Source organism: Augochlora pura, chromosome 10, assembly GCF_028453695.1.
Source record: "Augochlora pura isolate Apur16 chromosome 10, APUR_v2.2.1, whole genome shotgun sequence".
Lineage (NCBI taxonomy): Eukaryota > Metazoa > Arthropoda > Insecta > Hymenoptera > Halictidae > Augochlora > Augochlora pura.
Genome location: NC_135781.1, coordinates 7285588 through 7304551, shown reverse-complemented (window position 1 = coordinate 7304551; position 18964 = coordinate 7285588). Strand labels below are relative to the sequence as shown.

Here is an 18964-nt window from a genome sequence, read left to right as displayed (position 1 = left end):
AAAAAAACTAATACGGATATACCTCGATAGAAATCTCGTTGGCTGGTCGTCCGAGCGGTTTTCCTTCTGTCGAGATTCTCGTTATCGGGTGACGAGCCTAATCGTGTTTCCGTTTCTGTATAATCTTCGAGGAGAGCGTTGCTGAGATCGCTCTCCTTAGTTTCGCTTGTTCCCTTCCTTGCGTTCTCTTCCCGTCGCATGCGCGACAACGGCCAGCGGAAATTTCTACCGAGCCGAAGATCGAGGTAGATGCATCTCCTTTTCGTGAGTTGGTCTCGAGGGTCTATAGGATGAGTCGAAAATGTTACGCGTTTCACGCTCCCCCCCTATCGTCGCCCCTTATCTTCTGGCTTCTGTCACGGAGTAGTTTAAACAGGGCCCGGAAGCGCCAAGGGGTCGCAGCTAGATATTAATTGATTCCTAAGGCCACCAGAGTGATTATCTCCTTACACGACGCGTTAACTAACGTTTAACAGTTTGTTTTTTATTTTTTGTTAATTCTTTTGTTCGCTCCTTATCTCCTTCGTAGTAAAATCTCCGTTGCAGTGTCTGCGGTTCTTCATCGTGCTCTTTCTATAACGTGCTCTTGCGTTTTTTTTTTTTGCGGTACACCCCCAGCTCCTTAAATTCCATTATTAAATTCAACTGTCCGCCGTCTCTCGATCATTGGTCTTGCACGGCGGTCAATGATATAAAACGTATCCGCGGTGAGAGGCACTTTCGAGGCCAAATGCCCGCCTCCTCGGGGTCCGACGAGCGCCGTTTCCGCCATGATCGAAACGGACAGTCGCGGACGCGTAGGCAGGAATCAGCCCCAAACGTATGGAGATTTTCAATATCGATAGGCAACAAGAATATCCTTTTTTTTTCTTCTTCTTCATCGCTATACAACGACTACTACATTATTTACCTAACGACCATCCCGTTGGATTTAGGCTAAATAAATTAGAATGTATTGTTCCTCCTTCCGTCGCCCGGAAGTCTGCGCTCTTCTGTTCGCCGTTTCATTCGCCCCTTCCACGTTTCGTCCCGATCCGATCCGATCCGCGACGGCGCGACGACACGTCGCGGACCCTCCGTGTGTATCCTCCGATCTGTGTGTCATCTTGTAGTTTTCGTCCTAGATTCGTCCGCCGATCCCGTTCACACTCGTCCTCGTCGATCGCTCGTGATCCTTCCGTCTGTCTCCGTCTCCCTTCGTCACTCCCACGCAGACGGAACACGTCTAGCTCCGGTCGTTCCTCTGGACACGTTCAGGTTCCGGATCCCATCGTCAGGCTCCTCTCCTCTACACAGACCAGGAAGCACAATCGCCCTGATGCAGGACTCGTCCCTAATTCTGGCTTACTCGATCCGCTGCTTCGTCACACTTGTCCTCGTTCACCGTGGCCGGCATTATCACGAGTTCTTGACCGGTTTCCGGCGCTGCTTCGTCCGCGCCGTCGGCGGCGCGCCGCCGCTTATCGCTGAGTACAGGGCCACGCCGACCTCTTCCGGGTTTGCAGATGCCACCTTCCGTATCCCCACGTTCTTCGTGGTCTGGACCTCGGACTCCAGCACCCACTCGTCCGGCTCGCTGCTCGGAAAATTACACGTTCGGTCAATGGTGCAAACGATTTATATATTCGGAGCCGAAAAGGTGTCAAATCGGGACAAGTTTCGTAGACGTTAGTAGAAATATCAATTGCTCGCGAGCAAATGAAACAATTGAGGATCTAGGAATCTAAGAAGTTGCAGGTCGATGTTAACCCTGTCTCTGAACAAGACGTTAATAAACGAATAATTCAACGTCTACGGTAATCCGATACAACAACGTCCCGACTGTCAGCTTCTCCGCACCGAATGGTAACAAAGTTCCGAGAGGATTTCGAGGAACTTACATGTCTGGAGGGTACCACCGCAACAGCACTTTAGTCCTGCCGTCCAATTCCACTCTTCGAGCTAAAACCTGTAAACCAGAATCAGCCGCGTTTAATCCCCCTGATCGTCCAGCGAATCATAGTTTTGCGAAGGTTCGCTTACTTGACTAGTTAGGGCCATCGAGTTTCCTGGTGTCTCGGCGAGGCGACCTTGCGTCCTCGATTTCGCCAGCTGCAGTAACCTGTGCTGGAGACCTTCCATCACTCCCGAGTCGAAGTAGTCGAACAGTCTCGCTGCAACGTGCCGGAAATCGCAACAGATTAGAATCGTCAACCATACTCGAACATCTTAATCCCTATCATAGCAATCTGTCTTGTCAACTACCCTTGCTTAGGTTTGCAAGATTGTTGTAAATACATCAAAGATTCGTGTGTAATTATTATACGCGCGGTGTGATATTTAACCTTAGTACGAAACCGTTCTTGTATATAACAGTGCGAGGGTTATGGTCGTTCTAAAATAAAATCTTTAAAATCTAAAACAAATAGAGACAAAAATTTAATACAAAGTAAACCATTCTTTTTTTCGTTAGAAAGTATGGCACGAATTAGAAGAAGAAAGAAACCCCAATGTTTCGGCGTGTTTTTACACGTTCAGACTAGATTTATGTACACCTTTCCAAAGGGTTGATATAGAGCCAACACTGTGTTTACGAAGCGCGTAAATTTCCGATAAGAAATCGAACGATATAAGATATTCTTACCTGACCAAGGTTGTCGCCTATATCTGAGCCTTTTCCCGTTCCTTCGGACGAGCTTGCCGCCGCTCTCGCAGCTGCGTCTGCCAGAGTTGCTGCTGGTCTCCGGCTGGTTGAAGTGGCCGTTGACGTGCCTCTCGAGAGCGGTCTGAAAGGTAGAGGGCAACCGTGAATGAACTGAATTTTGGCAATTTCCAGGGATAGCCAAACGGCCCTGGTAGCCCAGCAAGAAGAATTTTTCGAATCGAAGCGATTCTGTTGCATCCAACTTGTGCAAAAGACCGATGGATGCAACGCCAATGGATCTGACTCTGTTCGTAGTAGTGCGCAACGATCGTTTCTTAGGCAAGGGAAGAGAGACGACGAGAGACGACACCCAGAGACATGCGACGAGAGATTGTGCTGAAGACGGAGAGAATTGTGGGCGGACAACATTTGCTGTCCCTGGAAAATGCCCGTCTTCCGAAGACAGTCTGACCGAGGCAACCGTGACGCGATTGCTTCGACCATACGACGTCGGTTATCTAGACGATAGAGGTCGTTCGAAGAGCCTTCGTCGCGTGTCGGTAGACTAGACGACCATATGAAGGATGTTCAGACGAGCGGATAAACGCGAAATGTTCTTACGCTCCCTTGCGAGCACGGTTTCGTAGAGTCTGTATGGACGCGAACCAGGGAGTACGTCGAGGTTCCTAGCGAACAGCGTGATCGCATCGAAAAGAATGTCACAAAAAGAAAAAAAAAGAATGCAACTGCACATTGTCATCGTGGTATCCACGCAGCGTGGACCAGCGAACGACGCGCAGCCGCGTAGTCCCTGATTCAATGCCATAATACATTACCAAACGCCTATAGCACCGAATCAACATTATAGAGGCAACATCGTCCTCTCGAATGTTCTAGCGTGCCGGTTGGACGCTTTATGGAAGGAAAAAGAATCGCATTAGTTCTCGAGTCGATCGTGTTCGTCTTTAAACACACCGTTGTTCCGACGATCTCTTGGAAGAGACGAGAAACGTTGTCCTCAAACCATGGATACCCGCAAAATCCACGACGCTTTCGACGAGAGAGTACCGATACAACAACAATTCACCGCAGTCGCAACGCGCGAGCGCGCGCACGCGTATACGTTACAGATCATCCCGCACTTTCAACTATCTTCGCTAGAACTTGTCGCAAGAGGTAACCGAGATACAACTCCTATACCTGAGAGCTGAACCTGCTGCCGCAGCCGTCGACGATGCACCGGAACGGCTTGTTGCCACCGTGGGACAACACGTGCCGCTCCAGCCACCTTCTCGAACAGGAACTCCTCCCTTGCACCTTGCAGCCCTGCCACTGACAGACGAAATTGTCGCCGCCCGTTTGCGTGTTGATGTGTGCCGCCTGCGAAAGAAATTGTTTACTCGGTTACTCGGATACAGGATCGAGGGAAACCGTACTATGGATATGCGCGGTAGCATACTGCCGATTACAACATTTTTGGCGCCGCAACATTGTGGTGTAGGGAGCGGGGAAACCCGATACGAGTGCGAACTCGTTTTTCTTGTTACCGGACGGCCATCGCTCGGCGACGACTCGTTGTTTTATCAGGGCTGATCGAGGAGATGCTGCTTCCAAATTGTTGCAGTCGACAGGCGCGAATAATGAAACGCTTTTGGAACATTGTATGGAGTATTCAACTAGTGCTGACTTCTTTGGTACCAGGAGCAAAGCTTCACAGAAATGTGGTCGCTATGAATAGTGTAGGGATTTTCGGCAACAAGGATCAACCACAGTTCTCATCGTGTTAAAGTATGAGTGCCACGTGATTATAAGGAAATCCCCGTCAGGCCACGCGCGCTGGTATCGCGGTACAGAAATGCGAAGCGCATTACGAGCAAATTAGAATTTACTCGATGCATTAAATCCATTAAAATTTTCAAAAAAAATACATTAATAATAGAATCCAGTATTGGATAAAAATTACTTAAAACAATATAAATTTGTTAGTTTTATATCATATTTTATACTGTCAGTCACCGGTGATTGACAAGGCCTGAACAAAAAGCTCGGTGTCAGTCATCGATGACTGACGTAGCATTCAACGTGATAATAAAATATTTAATAATAAAAAAGTTGAAAAACAAAAATCATAAAATAAATTACAGTCTTTACACACAAATTTCTCACACGGATTGTCTTCGCTCTCGCAACGCTCTCACGCAACTGGGAAAAACTTTCCTTCTACCCTCGCGACACTCTTGCTTTCTTAAAACTCACTCATACACGACCACATTCAATCACCGATTCGTACGCACGCGCATTCTCATTTCGAAGAACAGTTACACGACGGTCAAAACACTCTTCATTCACGCCTCACTCCATCCGACTATCGCATAACCCAAACGCTCTTATCTCATACCCCACAATAGGCTAATACAAGAGTATGGTCAATAAAAAGTGGATGTAGATTTCTTACTTTTTATCTGAGCCTATAAAACTTGAAAAATGTATTTAGCAACTTAACTCGGTAAATTGTATGCGTATCAGCGTGTTAAAGCTACCAGTTTTTGGTTGACGTTCGCAATCTTTTATTATTTACCTTACGTAGAAGTATGTACTAAGTGTATCTTGTAAATTAAGGGCTCAAATAAGCAAGTGAAAAAACAACCAAAGTTTACATTCTTTTTATCCCAAATAATAGTCAAATTAAAAAAGAAAAAGTATTTGAGCCATTGTATAGTGAACTTAGTCCCCTTTAATATTCACAGAACGATTCAAGTTACTTGGAAAAATTTTTTAAAAGTTATACCACTTTAAGTGTGTTGACTCAACTTTGCTATCCACTGTATATAGAATTACAATTAAACAAAAATTCGAACGATAGTCGACTCATTTGATACCATTACGCTGCACCATCCTTTGCGATAGGCTATTAGCAAAGCAGACTTACTCATACCTTACCTTCGCCTTTTTGCCTAGAATCCGATATTTGGGCTATTGGTCACAGGCTTGCGTGGCCTGTGACACATCTAACAACAGAGGTTAAGTCTAATGACTCATTGCGAGACGATTACATAAGGAACCTTCTCAACGAGCCTCATTCTCATTTCCAAACTCAGAATTATGCTATTCGAACACGCGATCCTTGTTACACGATTTCCTGTACCTGATTGTAACCTGTTCCAATACACCTAGAGTTGTGCGGAGGAAGTAGAGGGATTATTTCTGCGGAGAAACATATCCTTTTATACCAAGAGGAAAACCATCAAGAATAAGGTAGTGGAGATGGATGGTTAAGGTTTGGATAAGGTAGTTGGGACTGGTCACTATAAAATGGACAATTAAGTTTTGTTTATTAGAAAATAAACTAAATAAGAAAGTAGTTTTCCTATTAGAAAATAACTCTGTATTGATCGAATAAGGGATATCAAATTTCAAAGGGATAACAAAGGCGAGTTAGGAAAAAGTGACAGACAGATTCGAACAGGGAAAGGAAAATTAGGACAAGCACGATAATTAAATTAATTGACTTCTATCTAGTTTGGTACCAAAGTGGTAAAGATAAATTTTCTCGAAAACCCCAATGATCCTTCACTGTAAATGCGTACCTGCAAGTGTTCAAGAAGTCCCGTGCTAGACTCGAAGCTCTCCTCGCACTTGTCCCACCGGCATACGCCACTATCAGTCGTCTGTTGTCTATCCTTTTCTGGTTCCCTGGCCGGGAAGCGTATGGTAGTCGGCGCCGATAAAATGGGCGAGAGCGGTGGCTTGGACTCGCAGCTTCTGGACTCGCTGCTCCTCGACTCGCTACTCCTCGACTCGCTACTCCGCGAGTCCTCCTCTTCCTCTTCGACGTCGTCCTCGTCCGCCGGGCTGACCTGGGTCGCTTTAGCCTCGGTGTCCTCCGGCACCTGAAGCCTCGACAGTAAATCCTGAGTACCCTGTGACCTCAAGGACCCCAAAATACCGGCACAACCGTTCGTCAGGTTGTTGTTCTCATTTACGTGGGGTTTCGAGAGGATGCAACCCTTGAAGTCGAGCGGCGTCGCCTCGTTGGTCGCCGACGCGGTCGACTGCTGCGACACCGTTTTCGTGGTCGCGCTGGCCTCGACGGATGATGTCAACCTAGATTGTAGCAGGGTACGTGATTAGGTGGGCGCGGTCTGTTCGTCCAACACTGCGCTTTTCCATTTCGTTGCAAAGACGCTAGAGACACTTATGGCATATACTCATATCAATAAAATCAATGTCAATAATATAAATAATTGAATAAACATTAATTGATGTCCGAATGAGACCATTCGTAGATCATAGGTGTTCCGTACCTCGATCGACGCAGGATAGTATTCAGGTTAGACGTACGGACCGATACCAGCCCCTTTGACTTGGTATCTCTAGTCGAACCATCACCTACCTCATCGACGAGATCTTGCAGCTTGGTATATTCTTCAACACGTCATTCGAGATGGGCAGACTGGGCACCGGTTTCGGTAATTTCTTGTCCATCTTACCATTGGTCCTCGGCACTATTACCGGCGGCGTCTTTTTCGTCGGCGGCGGCGACATTGTCAGCGTCCGCACCTCCCAGTCGTTGCTAGACGCGTTCCGTCCGTTCGGCGTGATGGTTCCCAGGTACTTCGCCAGTCCTCCCTTGTTCCTCTGCACGGTGGGTGGCCTCCTAAATTCCGACGAGCTCTTCGCGACCAGCACCGACATCGTCTCGCTGTTCTTCTTGATCTAAGTGGGCATACGTCGGCTGTTATACAATTGTTTTCAACGCGACATCCGAGATGCACTCGGCACACTCGCTTTCTCACCGATCTGTCGACATTTTATCGACATTTTTCGAGCCCTTATTGCATCCATGGCTCAAGTGAGATCTGAATCCAAATTCTACTCGCATTCCACAGGGTGCAACAAATTCATTAACCCTTACACTACGCTTTCTTTTATAATGGCATTGATTCGCTGTTAACATTTGGCCGACAACATTAACAAATGTTGAAGAAGTAATTGATGTCATGCAAGATTACATCGTAATTTAATTTTAAATAGAATACTTTCATTTTATGACATTGTTGAGAATCTCGGCGCGGTTGCGAAGGTGTTAATTAGCATCAAACTGACATGTATCGCTCCGTAACAATGACAAAGTCGAGTGTATTTATTATAATTTGTGCTTGCGTCAAAGTATTTATTCAACTGTTTGAATCGAAGCTTTGCAACTTCTTTAACACGAAAATGTAAAACCGACCATTTCGACTGACTAAGTTTGCTGATCAAATTATTTAAGTTGTCCGTCATTACATCAACCCCTTGCCGTACATTGTCGAATCATGATGGAAATTTTTAAAAATAAACCAAATGAATGCGAATGTCTAATATTCTCTCTGCTTGTCATTAATATTTAAATATTCCAGAAAGTATAGGGACACGGTAAACATAAATTCCTTTTTCTTCTAACAGATTTTGACAATTGAACTGGTTCCAATAACTGCAATTGTAATGACAAAGGCACGCCAAGGGGTTAACAACGATGTATAAAAATTGAATATTTTTGTACCGAGCATTTTTTTTTAATAGAGTACTCTAACTAGAGACACGGGGTGTCCTTCGACCGCGACGCTCCGAAAAGACGCCCCCTATCCTCGAAGTACAAATTAATGAGGTAAACTTAAAAGGGTCACGCTACCTTAGGCTGTTGCGGTTTGATCTGCGTCTTAAAGTACTCGGTGATCTTCCCTTGCGTCTCGTGATGATGTTGCCCGGCGTTCGGCTTGGTGATGCTGGACTTGCCGGTCCCTCGGAAGGTGGGATCCGCGGCCCCGGACCTCGGGACGGCGCCAGCCTCGGGCTCGCCCTTGAGCCTCTTGTAGGTCGAGCACGCGGTGGCCGCCAGCGGCGGGGTCCATGGCCATTGGGGCCTGGTACCAATCTGTGACGAAGGCGCCAGCTTGGGTAGGGACGGAAGTGGACTGGCCGACGCGCCACGTATCGCTACCCCCTCGTCGCTACTCGTGCTGCAAGGCGAGCCAGGCTCGGTGATGTCGCTGGTGCCGCTGCTGCTACACTCCCCGCAGGATACTGCCACACCACTGAAACAAATAGGTCGATTGTTAGATGATGGTTCTTGCAGAACAATGTCTTACAATTTTTTTACAACGTCTTTCCAGCGCGTGATAATTCACGAATCAAGAAAAATCGATTTTTCTTTATTAGATATGACTGGTGGTTATATTTTAGAGTTAGGTGATTGCTCTGCGAACAACCCTTGCCTTCGATGCTTTTTAGCACAGAGTATTCAATGGGCGGAGTAGTCTGTGATTAAAAAAAATCGACTTTTCTTTCGTGGGTGTTTAATTTATCTGTTGGCGATTGTGTTTCGATTTTCTTAATTTTTTTAGTAAGTCTTGTAATCTAGTAGTATTAGTCTAGCAGGTCTAATAGTCTTACTAATTTCTCCCAATAATTATATCCTAAACGTAATCAACTCCTTTGGGATTGTTACTAGGAAGATGGTTTTTGACGCTTTATAGCACTTTATATATTTTTATATATTATAGAATATATAAAATACCCCGTACGGAATATAACCATATAAAATACTTGGATGATAAAGGATTCAGCATAATTTTATAATTATTCAAAGCAAATAAGCAACCTTCTAAAATCACGTCAGATTCCATAAAATCATAAACATCCCGACAAATATATGAAATAATTTCGACGGTTGACAGGCGGAAGTGGGTCAGAAGCAGGGCTCCATTTTCCATCTACTCGACCTTCCGCCGTCGGTCGACCGGGAGACGTCGATGGATGATCGCGCGAGAGCGCCAGCTTTTCGTAAACACATTCCGAGGGATTCGTTCCGTTCCAAGCATCGAGCGAACCAGATTGGAACTGGCTATTCGATTGAGAAGCGGATCGATCGTGTGCCCGTCGCAAAAAGACGCGGGTGTGGAAAGGTTTCGGGTCTAAACCAGCGCCGAACAGAGAAACTACGATGAACCAGGGCTTCGCGGAGTAAACGAATAAGAAGAATGAACGCTGCGAAGCTTCTAGTTGGCCCGCAGGGCAAGCAACGATTATTAGGCAGCTCTCCGGAGGACTCCTCTCGTTCCGCGGTGTTTTCTTGAAATCGACGACGGAGTGGAAGGGGGTAGGAAACGGCCACGGGGAAATTGCAACGCTTACCGGGTAACGATATTACCAGCAGCGCGAACCTAATTACAGGGTCAGACATTGGTAATTGGCCCGTCGTTTCGGGAGCCTGACGGGCCACGAGCCCCGGGCTCGCTCATCCTCGACAGATTTACACGTAACCCGGCTGGAACGGTGGGGGTTACTTAACACTGTTTTTACCGGAGGGGGTCAAGACATCTTTTTACATTTTCGATCTCACCGAAGCAATTAAGAACTTCTTTTAAATATTACATATTTAACACCGTTCTTAGCAAAGAGGTCAGGAGACATGTTTTCGAACCTTTTAATTGACTCCATTTTTAGCTGAGGGTCAAGTTACTATTTTTTTAATTTTGTATTAACGCTAATATTGTCCAACATTTTTTAATTCCACGCTACTTTTACCAGAGCGATATAAACACACCTTCTAACATCTTGTACTTAACCCCTTGCCCTATAACTTTTTTCACGTTGCGTCGATTAGCTTTTATTTATTCTTAATATTTCTTTAACTCTACGCACTCGAGTGATGACTCTAAGGCACCGCTAAGATTATTCTATCACGTCCCAAAATAAGTTTTATACTAACACAGTTTAGGTTACAAAAATTTTTAATAGTCACGAGAAACAATTTCATATGTATAAAATATATTTTATCACATAAAATGGAAATACTACAAGCCAGAAAAATTATTTTAGATTTAGAGGTAAAATGGCTTTGAGAGCAAAGGGTTGATCAGACCAAATAATTTTTGCTTTTGGTATCGTCTTTATTTATTTCCGTTTCTAGACTTTGATAATAGAAAAAATCAATTTGATTTCGATTTAGAACAAATTAATAATATTTATATTTAATTAATCTTACATGGATTCATGATCACGAGTCTGACTCGTTATTATAGGACAAGGGGTTAAAACTATTTTTACTAACACAATTATTCGACGTTTCTAAAAATTTATTATTGAACGTTGTTTTCACTGACGAGGTTTAACACCTATTAGAATCGTTCACTTAATACTATTTTTACCAAAAGGGTTACATTTTTTAAAGTAATTTAAGATTATTCTCCGAGTTTAATGACATTTCCTTAAAAAAACTTTCCAACTCCTCCTACAATGAATGAAATTAATCCAAAATTAATACAAAATTGATCTGTTAAAAATACAGAATTTACATACAAAATATCGTTAAAAGTGGTGTTAAAAATGCATCGAAACAGCACCGCGGTAATTTCGTTCGAAGTCCGGCGAGCGAAGAATTTTTTCGCGGTAACTGCAATCTGCGGCGGGCTCGCTCATCCCGGCCGAGATGGAGCAGCTTAGCTATTCTCGTTTCAGTTTGTTTCGAATTCCGCCCGACGTAGGTGCGTTAAGCACGCGAAAGGCAAAACCTTGGTCGTCGAGCCACCTGCGTTACGCGAGAGCCTATTCCCTCGAAACGCGCGGCGCGGCGCGGCGCGGCTGCGGTTCGTATTTCGTCGACGAGATCGAAAAAGAACACCGCCGCGCGACGAGTATCGTTTCCGTGGCCGTGGCTAAATGAACATTATCTCGCCTTCGTTAGCGCTGAACACACGCGAGGCCGCGACTTTGAATCTTCTTGTTTCGACGCCTGTAACGAGACTCCGCGCTACGGCGATAACGTGTCTCGCAGCGCTGCTAACGTTTCGGGCTGAACCTTAAATCTCTATTAGAGGCAACGGAATCCACGGCATCGCTCACACCATGCATAATTGTTACACCTGCAAACGTAACAGTTCCGACGGTTCCAAAATATCGAACGTTTTAATATTAAACGGGCACTCCGCTGGTTCACCTGGTTTCAATTTCTCCTGTGAAATTAACGATGAAGCAGGTACGACAGGAGCTAAAAACGAAACGAGCCATCGATCCGTTCATTCTAATTGAATCGAGAACTGCGCGAACCTGCCACACGGATTTGTCAAATTATTATTGGCATCCCGAGGGACCTTTCCTTACAGCGCATAAGCGTGCACCAGATGCAGCGTTTCGCCAGCTGGATCATCGGCCGGCCCGCGAATAATCGATTCGCGTCGAAGCGAAGTCGAACGCGCGCGTGCCAGGGGACCAAGATCGATTGGAACGTTTGATAGCGAGCAAGCTCGATGCTCTCGCTGCTTCGATCGTTTCTCTCGGTTTCTCTCGATCGAGTTGACCGGTGCATCGATCAGCCTCGAAACGGTTCGCAGTCGAATTACGCTGGTCCGATGTGTCGCAACCGCGTCGCTCTTCGCGATTCGACTGGGCGCCGATCGATCAGCGGATTCCCCGAAAACACCGGAAATTCTGCCGACAACGGGTCCGAAACGAAGCTAACCGGATTGAACCCGATTACATTCGTTTCGACGGCTTTTGTCGTGAACATCTTAACACTGTTTCCACCAATAGTATTAGAAGATTCAGAGATTTATTTCTATTTAAAATAAACGGGTCGAAGAACGTCTTTTGATAATATTTAATCAGAGTTATCCCCTATGTTCTATATTTTCTAGGTAATTGCTTCTCGAACTTTGCTATAGTCATCGCAAAATTAATTCGTTAAATAGTATGATACTAGTAAATTTGAATATTTTTATACATTATATATAATACTAGAGATTTTAGATATTTTTATATATATAATACTAATAATTTTATATATTTTTATATACAAAATTGTAAAATCGTATGTATTTATATACATGTAATTGCAGAATTTTATATATTTATATATATATAATAGTAGAATTTTATATATTTTTACATATAAAATTGTATAATCTAATACATCTTTATAGATAAAATTGTAGAATATTACATATCTATAATACCATTTAATTTCAATTTAATCCAATTTATACATGTAAACGGGTAACGCCCATTTGTACAGGAACAAAAACGCCAACGTATCTTACTTCGAAGGCGAGTCGGTAAATTAGGTAATCAGTTCGTAAAAACCGGTTATCAATTTTATAACATTGTCTGCTCGCGTACATTCCGCTTGTTCGATCCGCTGCTCGATCGAAGCAGTCGTTTAATTTCGGGTAAAATTCGAAGAACAGAATCTGATTAAATAGAGTTAATCCTCTTAAATGGGACACTAGTCCTAACATGTTCGGAATAATCCGAGTCTGCTGCATGAATTAATACGAGCGTGATTAAATTAATACGAACACGTTGAAACTACCGTGTATCCGGATGTGTGTTTCGGTATTCATTTTTGATAATCACAGCTTGCAACTGAAAAATCTGAAAAAGTTCTATAACATGCGGCTTAATGTCCAAAATAAGCCATATTTTTTTCAAAATTTTAGAAGGTCGCTAAAGGTGAAAAAATGCCGAAAAACCGCGAAATCTAATTTACCCTGCAACTACCCTCAGGGACAAGTTGCAGGGTTAAAATTTTACACAGATGAGTTTTTATTGGTCAGCTATCGAACGGTGTATGACTCATTGAAAAACCTCTAACGGCAGTTTTGACCATCTTAATCGGCTATGCCCTTTTCATTGCGAGTCGGAATCGTCAAACTATGGTAAGGGTTTAATGTATATTATACGATAAATGTAAAGCAATTTATGCCTGAAAAAAGATCAAAGGCAATCGGTCACTCCACAATAATCCTCTCACCGTATACAACATTCTCCAGATGTAACGGGAAGGGTTATTTATCCCTAAACACGTCATGAAAAAATAAACAACTACTACTATGCAGCATTTTACAGATCTGCGGACGCTAGGAAGGTTCCGCACTCGAGCGGTAAGTGCTCGTCAACCCTTAAAACAACCCCTATTCGAAAGGTTGATTCAAGGGTGAATCCTCGGAGTCCTCCGAGCTTCTGGCTGGCTGGTACGTTCGCGACTGGTCGTTATCGTCGGCCGGCAGACGAAATATTTAGACAGTTCTCGCGTTCCGCCGGCAGAACGTTTACCTCCGGCCAGAGCCTGGGGAACTAGATTTCGAGCGGAAACGAGCGATAGAAGCATAGAGAGACGGACGAAGAGAGGCGAGGCGGTGCGAGGCGATCCAGGTAGATGTACGGGGGATCACGGATCGATGCGAGGCTTTGTCGTGTAGCCGGGCTCCCTCGGCCCGAGAGAGATTCGAGGATCGATAAAAAGAGGAATTTCATGGCACAATGACCGTCATTCAGCTGGCCGGGGTTTAATGAACGGCCGACCGTCTCTCTCTTCGTCTCTCTTCCTCTCTCTCTCTCTCTCTCTCCGTCTCTCGGCCGGCTGGCCTCCGGTTCCTCGGCCGGCGAAGTGCGTCGTTGCGTAAACGCAATGTCGGAAAGGAATCGTAATGTGGAAAGGTCAGTGTCTTTCTTTCTTCCGTGACGTCGACGGACTCCGGCCCGGCACGAATACGCCTCCGAAAATATCTTCGGCCGCGAAAACCGCGCGCGCGCGCGGCCTCCTTTCACTCTTCCTCCCCCCACTCTCTCTCTCTCTCTCTCTCTCTCTCTCTCTCTCTTGGTCTCTCTCTCCCTCTCGCTCTTTCTCCGCCGTGAGGCAGACGTTTGTCTTTCGAACATCGTTTCGCGAGAATTTACGAGACACCTTGTCACCGGTTTTTCAACCGGCTACGCTGCTCCTTCGTCGCCTCGGGCCATGGCGTTTCATTGCGATCCATCATCCAAATTCTAGAACAATATGATTCTGCGCGAATAGTAACATGCTCTTGCCGATCGACACGTTTCAGTAACTTCTACTAGGACGAATACTATGTTACAGTTAGTTTCGAAATCTTGAAAGATATTTAAAGTTCGAACCGTTTACTAACAAAATGATAATTAGACTGTAAAATGTTATTATGAAAGAGAAAATGTTTCCCTGTTGACTAGAGGGAACGGAAGATAGACAAAAATGTATTTCTTTATTTAATAATGTCAATAAAAAATAATGTGATAGTATGTTTCAGGTCTTCAATATTTCATGGATTTGTATATCATTTCTTTTTAGTGGAATAAACTTTGACTGTCATCGTAAGCGAGAATACTGTTTCAATACTCAATTTTCAAATTCTAAAACTAAGTAGCTACTTCCATACGAGATCAAGACGTCACTCAAAGTGCTATTAAAAGTTCCGTAACGCAATTAAAATCTCGGTGTTGGAACATTGACTGAAATCTCAGGAGTGCGCGTGATTCATCGGACTTCGTTCACCTTGGTATCGCGGAACTCTGATAAATGCCTACTTATTCTATACTGATTTAAACCCTCGACACTCATCAGCTCGCTTTTAGCATTCCCCGGGAAGAGGAATGACTCCCCATCAATTCGACAGCGTGCACAATTGTTAAAGAACACTTATTTTCCGCGGGGCAGTTCTCGAGACGAGGAATGACTTATCGATTTTCGAGTACGCAGAATCGTCCGAGGCGAGAATAGCCGACAGCAGGACGACGGCATTTCCGGCGCGGTGGATCACGGGGATCTCTCAGGATCGCGGGATCCCAGATTCCCGTGGATCGCGTCGATTGCATCGTCCTTGCAGGTGGCTCCTCCGCTCGGTGGTGCACCAAGGCTTCGCCGATGCTCGCACACGTCCACACGCTTCTCCTATCGAGTACCGCACACCCTTCTCCTTCCTCTCCTTCCTCCCCGCACGCCGCTCCGCACCGCATCCAGCCGGTGCTCTCTTCTCTTATTTTCCCCGTGCCGTTTCGCCAGCGCTGTCGCTGTCTATCGTCGCTTTCCTCTCGGTTCCACCTCGGCTCCTCCTCTGTCCGTCGCGCTTTTACTACTTAACAACTCGGCCGTTTCACTCTCGGGACCCCTTGTCTATTCCGCTATCGCTCCTCGTCCTGCCTCTCTCTCTCCTCTCCTCTTCCCTTTCGATTTTTCCGTGTGCTCGCCCCGGAGCCACGCTGCGTGTATCCCCCCTCCCCTCCCTCTCTGCCGTCCAACGATCGAAAACCACCGGGGCCCCGGAAACGCGAAAACACTCCTGTTGGCTAGCCTCGCAGACGTCTGGTCCCTTCTGCGTCGTCTCTGGAACCGGACGACGCCGCAAACACGCTTTGACCGTTTTACGCGGACATTAACCCTCGCGTATTTCTTCGGCCAGGAGTTCGAATCGACGCGTTAGACGGTCGTGTAGGGCAGTGGTGCCGATCGCCGAGACGACCGAGTGCCTTTCGTTTGTTTTAGGACATTACGAACTTTATATTTATCGAATTAGATGTATTAAATAATTAATAGAAAAATGTCTTTTAATAGAAAATAGACGAGATAAAGGAATAGAAGAATTTAGCTTTCTATTTATATAATAAATAAATAATCAATAAAATAATCAATAAAATAAATCAAATAAATAATCAATAAAACGTATTATACTCTTTTCTCTAAAAAAATAAATAAAATAAAGTAATAAAAGGATCTTTCTATTTATTCCTGTCTACTCTTAAATACAAAATTTAACGCGTTTTATTCGATAAATATAAAGATACATATGTATACAAAAGCAAAGCAAAAGCACCGAAATCTGCCACAGTGACAGCCTCTACTACCATACATTACGGCTAAGAGAAGAATATTAACTTTCGGGGGTGACTGGTAAAATAACTTGTTTCTATTCTCGAATAACTAATTCGAGCAAAGGTTCCCTAGACCTGTTACTATTTTCCGACAAGGAATCTTCTAATAACGCCGGTAGGTGCTAAAAGTTTGCTAGACGAAGCTTTAATAGACTCCTCGAGGATTCCTTCAGCGGCCTGATAGCTTCCCTAAAAAACGATCTCTAGCGGAGACGAACCTCGCGTAGCCATCGGTAACACCGACTCCCGGCATCCTGCTCTCCTTTGGTCCCTCTTATCAGCGAATTCTTCCGGCAATTCTGCCATTTTTATCCGGCCTTTCATTCTTCCAGTTCAGCAAGCAGCGCGCCTCTTTTGTTCTCCACCGGTTCGCATCCCCTTGTTTAGTCTTTCCCTCTTGTGTTCCTTAATTCCCTGTGTCTCGCAGCAGCCGCCCTCCCGCAGCTCCGGCCCCTCTCGCCCCCGTCTCCCACCCCTCCCCGCCGTCACCAGCGCGCCGTCATCCCTGGGTCGGTCTCTGTTCATCCCCGAGGTGGTTGGTCGCGTCGCTGAGCGTCGCTGAGCGTCGTCGAGGCGTCGTCTCGCTCGTTCCCTGCTCCGTCCGTCCCCTCTGTACCCCCGCGCGGCCCACCGAATTCTATCCCGGTCCCCATCGCGGGCTGTGCCGTCCTCGTCGCTCGGGCTCTTAGAATTCCGCTCGTGCCCTCTCCGTCCCGCTGGGAGGTCTATCCCGCTTGTTCCAGCGCGTCCTTCGCTCTCGCCCTTTCTCGAACCCTCTCTATCCCTCGCTTTCTCTCCCTCTGTATCTCTCTTCCTCTCTCTCTCTCCCTCTCTCTCTCTCTCTCTCTCTCTACGCTCTCTACATCTCTCCCTCTTTCGCTCTCTCCCTGTTCGGTTCCCTCTCCGCTTTCCTCGTTCCATATTTTCTCGCTTGCTCCGCTCCCCGGCCCCGCTTTTCCTCTCGCTGCTCACTCTCGCTGGTCTACTCGCGCCCCTCTCCGTCTCCTCCCATTGTCCTCCTCGCGCGTCCTTCTCCTCTTCCCGCCCCCCCTCTCCCTTCGTCGTGCCGTCTATATCTCTCCCTCTATCCTCTAGCCAGCCCGTTCCCCGTCTTTGTTAACAGCCAGCCAAGCTACGAAGCGACGACGACTAGCGATGGGAATGACGCCCTCGCACGAGCTATCGACCTCTCTCTCTCTCCCTCCCTCTCTCTCTCTCTCTCTCTCTCTCTCTCTCTCTCTCTCTCCGGCTATCCTCGATTACTCTGGCGGGGGTGTAATTGATCGCAGATACCGCCAGGTACCTCCTCTGCCCAACCTGGATCGCGTACCTGGCCCGTCCTACGTGATCGACGATCGCCACGGTGGTTTAACCCGCGCGACACGGGCCGGATAGAGACACCGGGTCAGTGGATGCCGGACCGTGAACAGCTGGACGCTTTTAATATAGTTTCGCTGGATATTTATTCGACTGGCTCGTTTGTTCAATTTATGATAACAATATGCGTACCGTGTTAGTCGTTTTTAAATGCTTTATATTTGTTTAATTTGTGTATAAAAGGAGGACATTTCTTTGGAATAGAATGCTGCGGATGATTTATAAATTGTAGAGAAGATACGGTGTAAAGAAAATGGGAAAGTAAAATAATAATTGATGGTAATAATAATTACATCCCTAAACAGACAGAGAAGGACAATAAGTGTACATTCGTGATAGAGGATTTTTTAAACGATGAGAATTGGTTAAATGGAATGTAACACCTACAGAAAGATTGACAATCAATTTAAACACTTCTACGATAATTAGAAATAAATTTCTATACTAATTTGAAACAAATGAATAAGGTCTAAATGTAATAGATTCTCCTAAAAATGTTCAAGCATTTCGAAGGGGTTAAGATTGTCGATGGAATATGCCTAGCGATTCTTCTATGAGAAAATGTTCGTATAGACTTCTTAATTCACGCATACGTAGTAAAAATAACAAACCAGCCTTATTATTCTTACAGAACTCGCGTTGGTAAGTTTTAGCGTTCAGTAGGTTCAGCGTCAAGTACTTGGGGTCGATAAATTAAAACGGGTTTAATTCAATTTCCTTCCGGTGTCACACTTGTACGCCGCCAAGGGGAGTTCCGGGTCACTCGACTAATTTCGTGCCCGTCATCATTTTTTCCTCCGTTCCTCTCATCAATCAGCGGCGTCTCGCCCGGGTTTAGTCCCATCGCTAGCTAGCTGGCTCTAGCGCGCTCTCCCCGTCGCCGTCGCGTCGGGAAAACGGCGCGGCGTTCGCGCCTGTGCCGTTCTTCTCCGTCTTTCGGCTGCGACGTCCTCGTCGGGCTTGGACCGGCGGAAATGCATGCTCACCTAAATACCACGAGTTATATTCACAGCCAGAACCAACAGCCGCGGCCGGTGGACAACGAGCGACAGCCGCGGAGAGCACGATCTCTGCGAACGAAAGCCGGACGTTTCGGTTTCGAATTCGATCCGACGCGGTTTCCGTGCCTTTCGGAACCCTCGACGAACGGCGTCCGACGGAGAGCATGGCCGAGATATTCGAGGCGAACGCGTCGCGTTCGTGCCAAGTGGCTTCGGGAATTTCAAGAACATACGAATTTCCTGCGCCCCGTCTCACCGCCCC

The 18964-nt window shown here is 45.8% G+C and overlaps 1 protein-coding gene across 1 annotated transcript in view; it reads right to left on the bottom strand.

Moving 5' to 3' along the window:
* Positions 1-6: 6 nt before the first annotated feature.
* Jing (AE binding protein 2 jing) overlaps positions 7-18964 on the bottom strand; it is a 198854-nt gene continuing 179896 nt past the window's right edge. The window contains exons 2-9 of the mRNA XM_078192858.1: positions 8295-8697; positions 7017-7339; positions 6211-6727; positions 3824-4003; positions 2624-2765; positions 2023-2153; positions 1881-1948; positions 7-1576 (exon numbers count right to left, since the gene is read on the bottom strand). Coding sequence (XP_078048984.1) covers positions 1399-1576; positions 1881-1948; positions 2023-2153; positions 2624-2765; positions 3824-4003; positions 6211-6727; positions 7017-7339; positions 8295-8697 — 1942 coding nt within the window. The 3' untranslated portion in view covers positions 7-1398. The remainder of the gene's footprint in view (positions 1577-1880; positions 1949-2022; positions 2154-2623; positions 2766-3823; positions 4004-6210; positions 6728-7016; positions 7340-8294; positions 8698-18964) is intronic.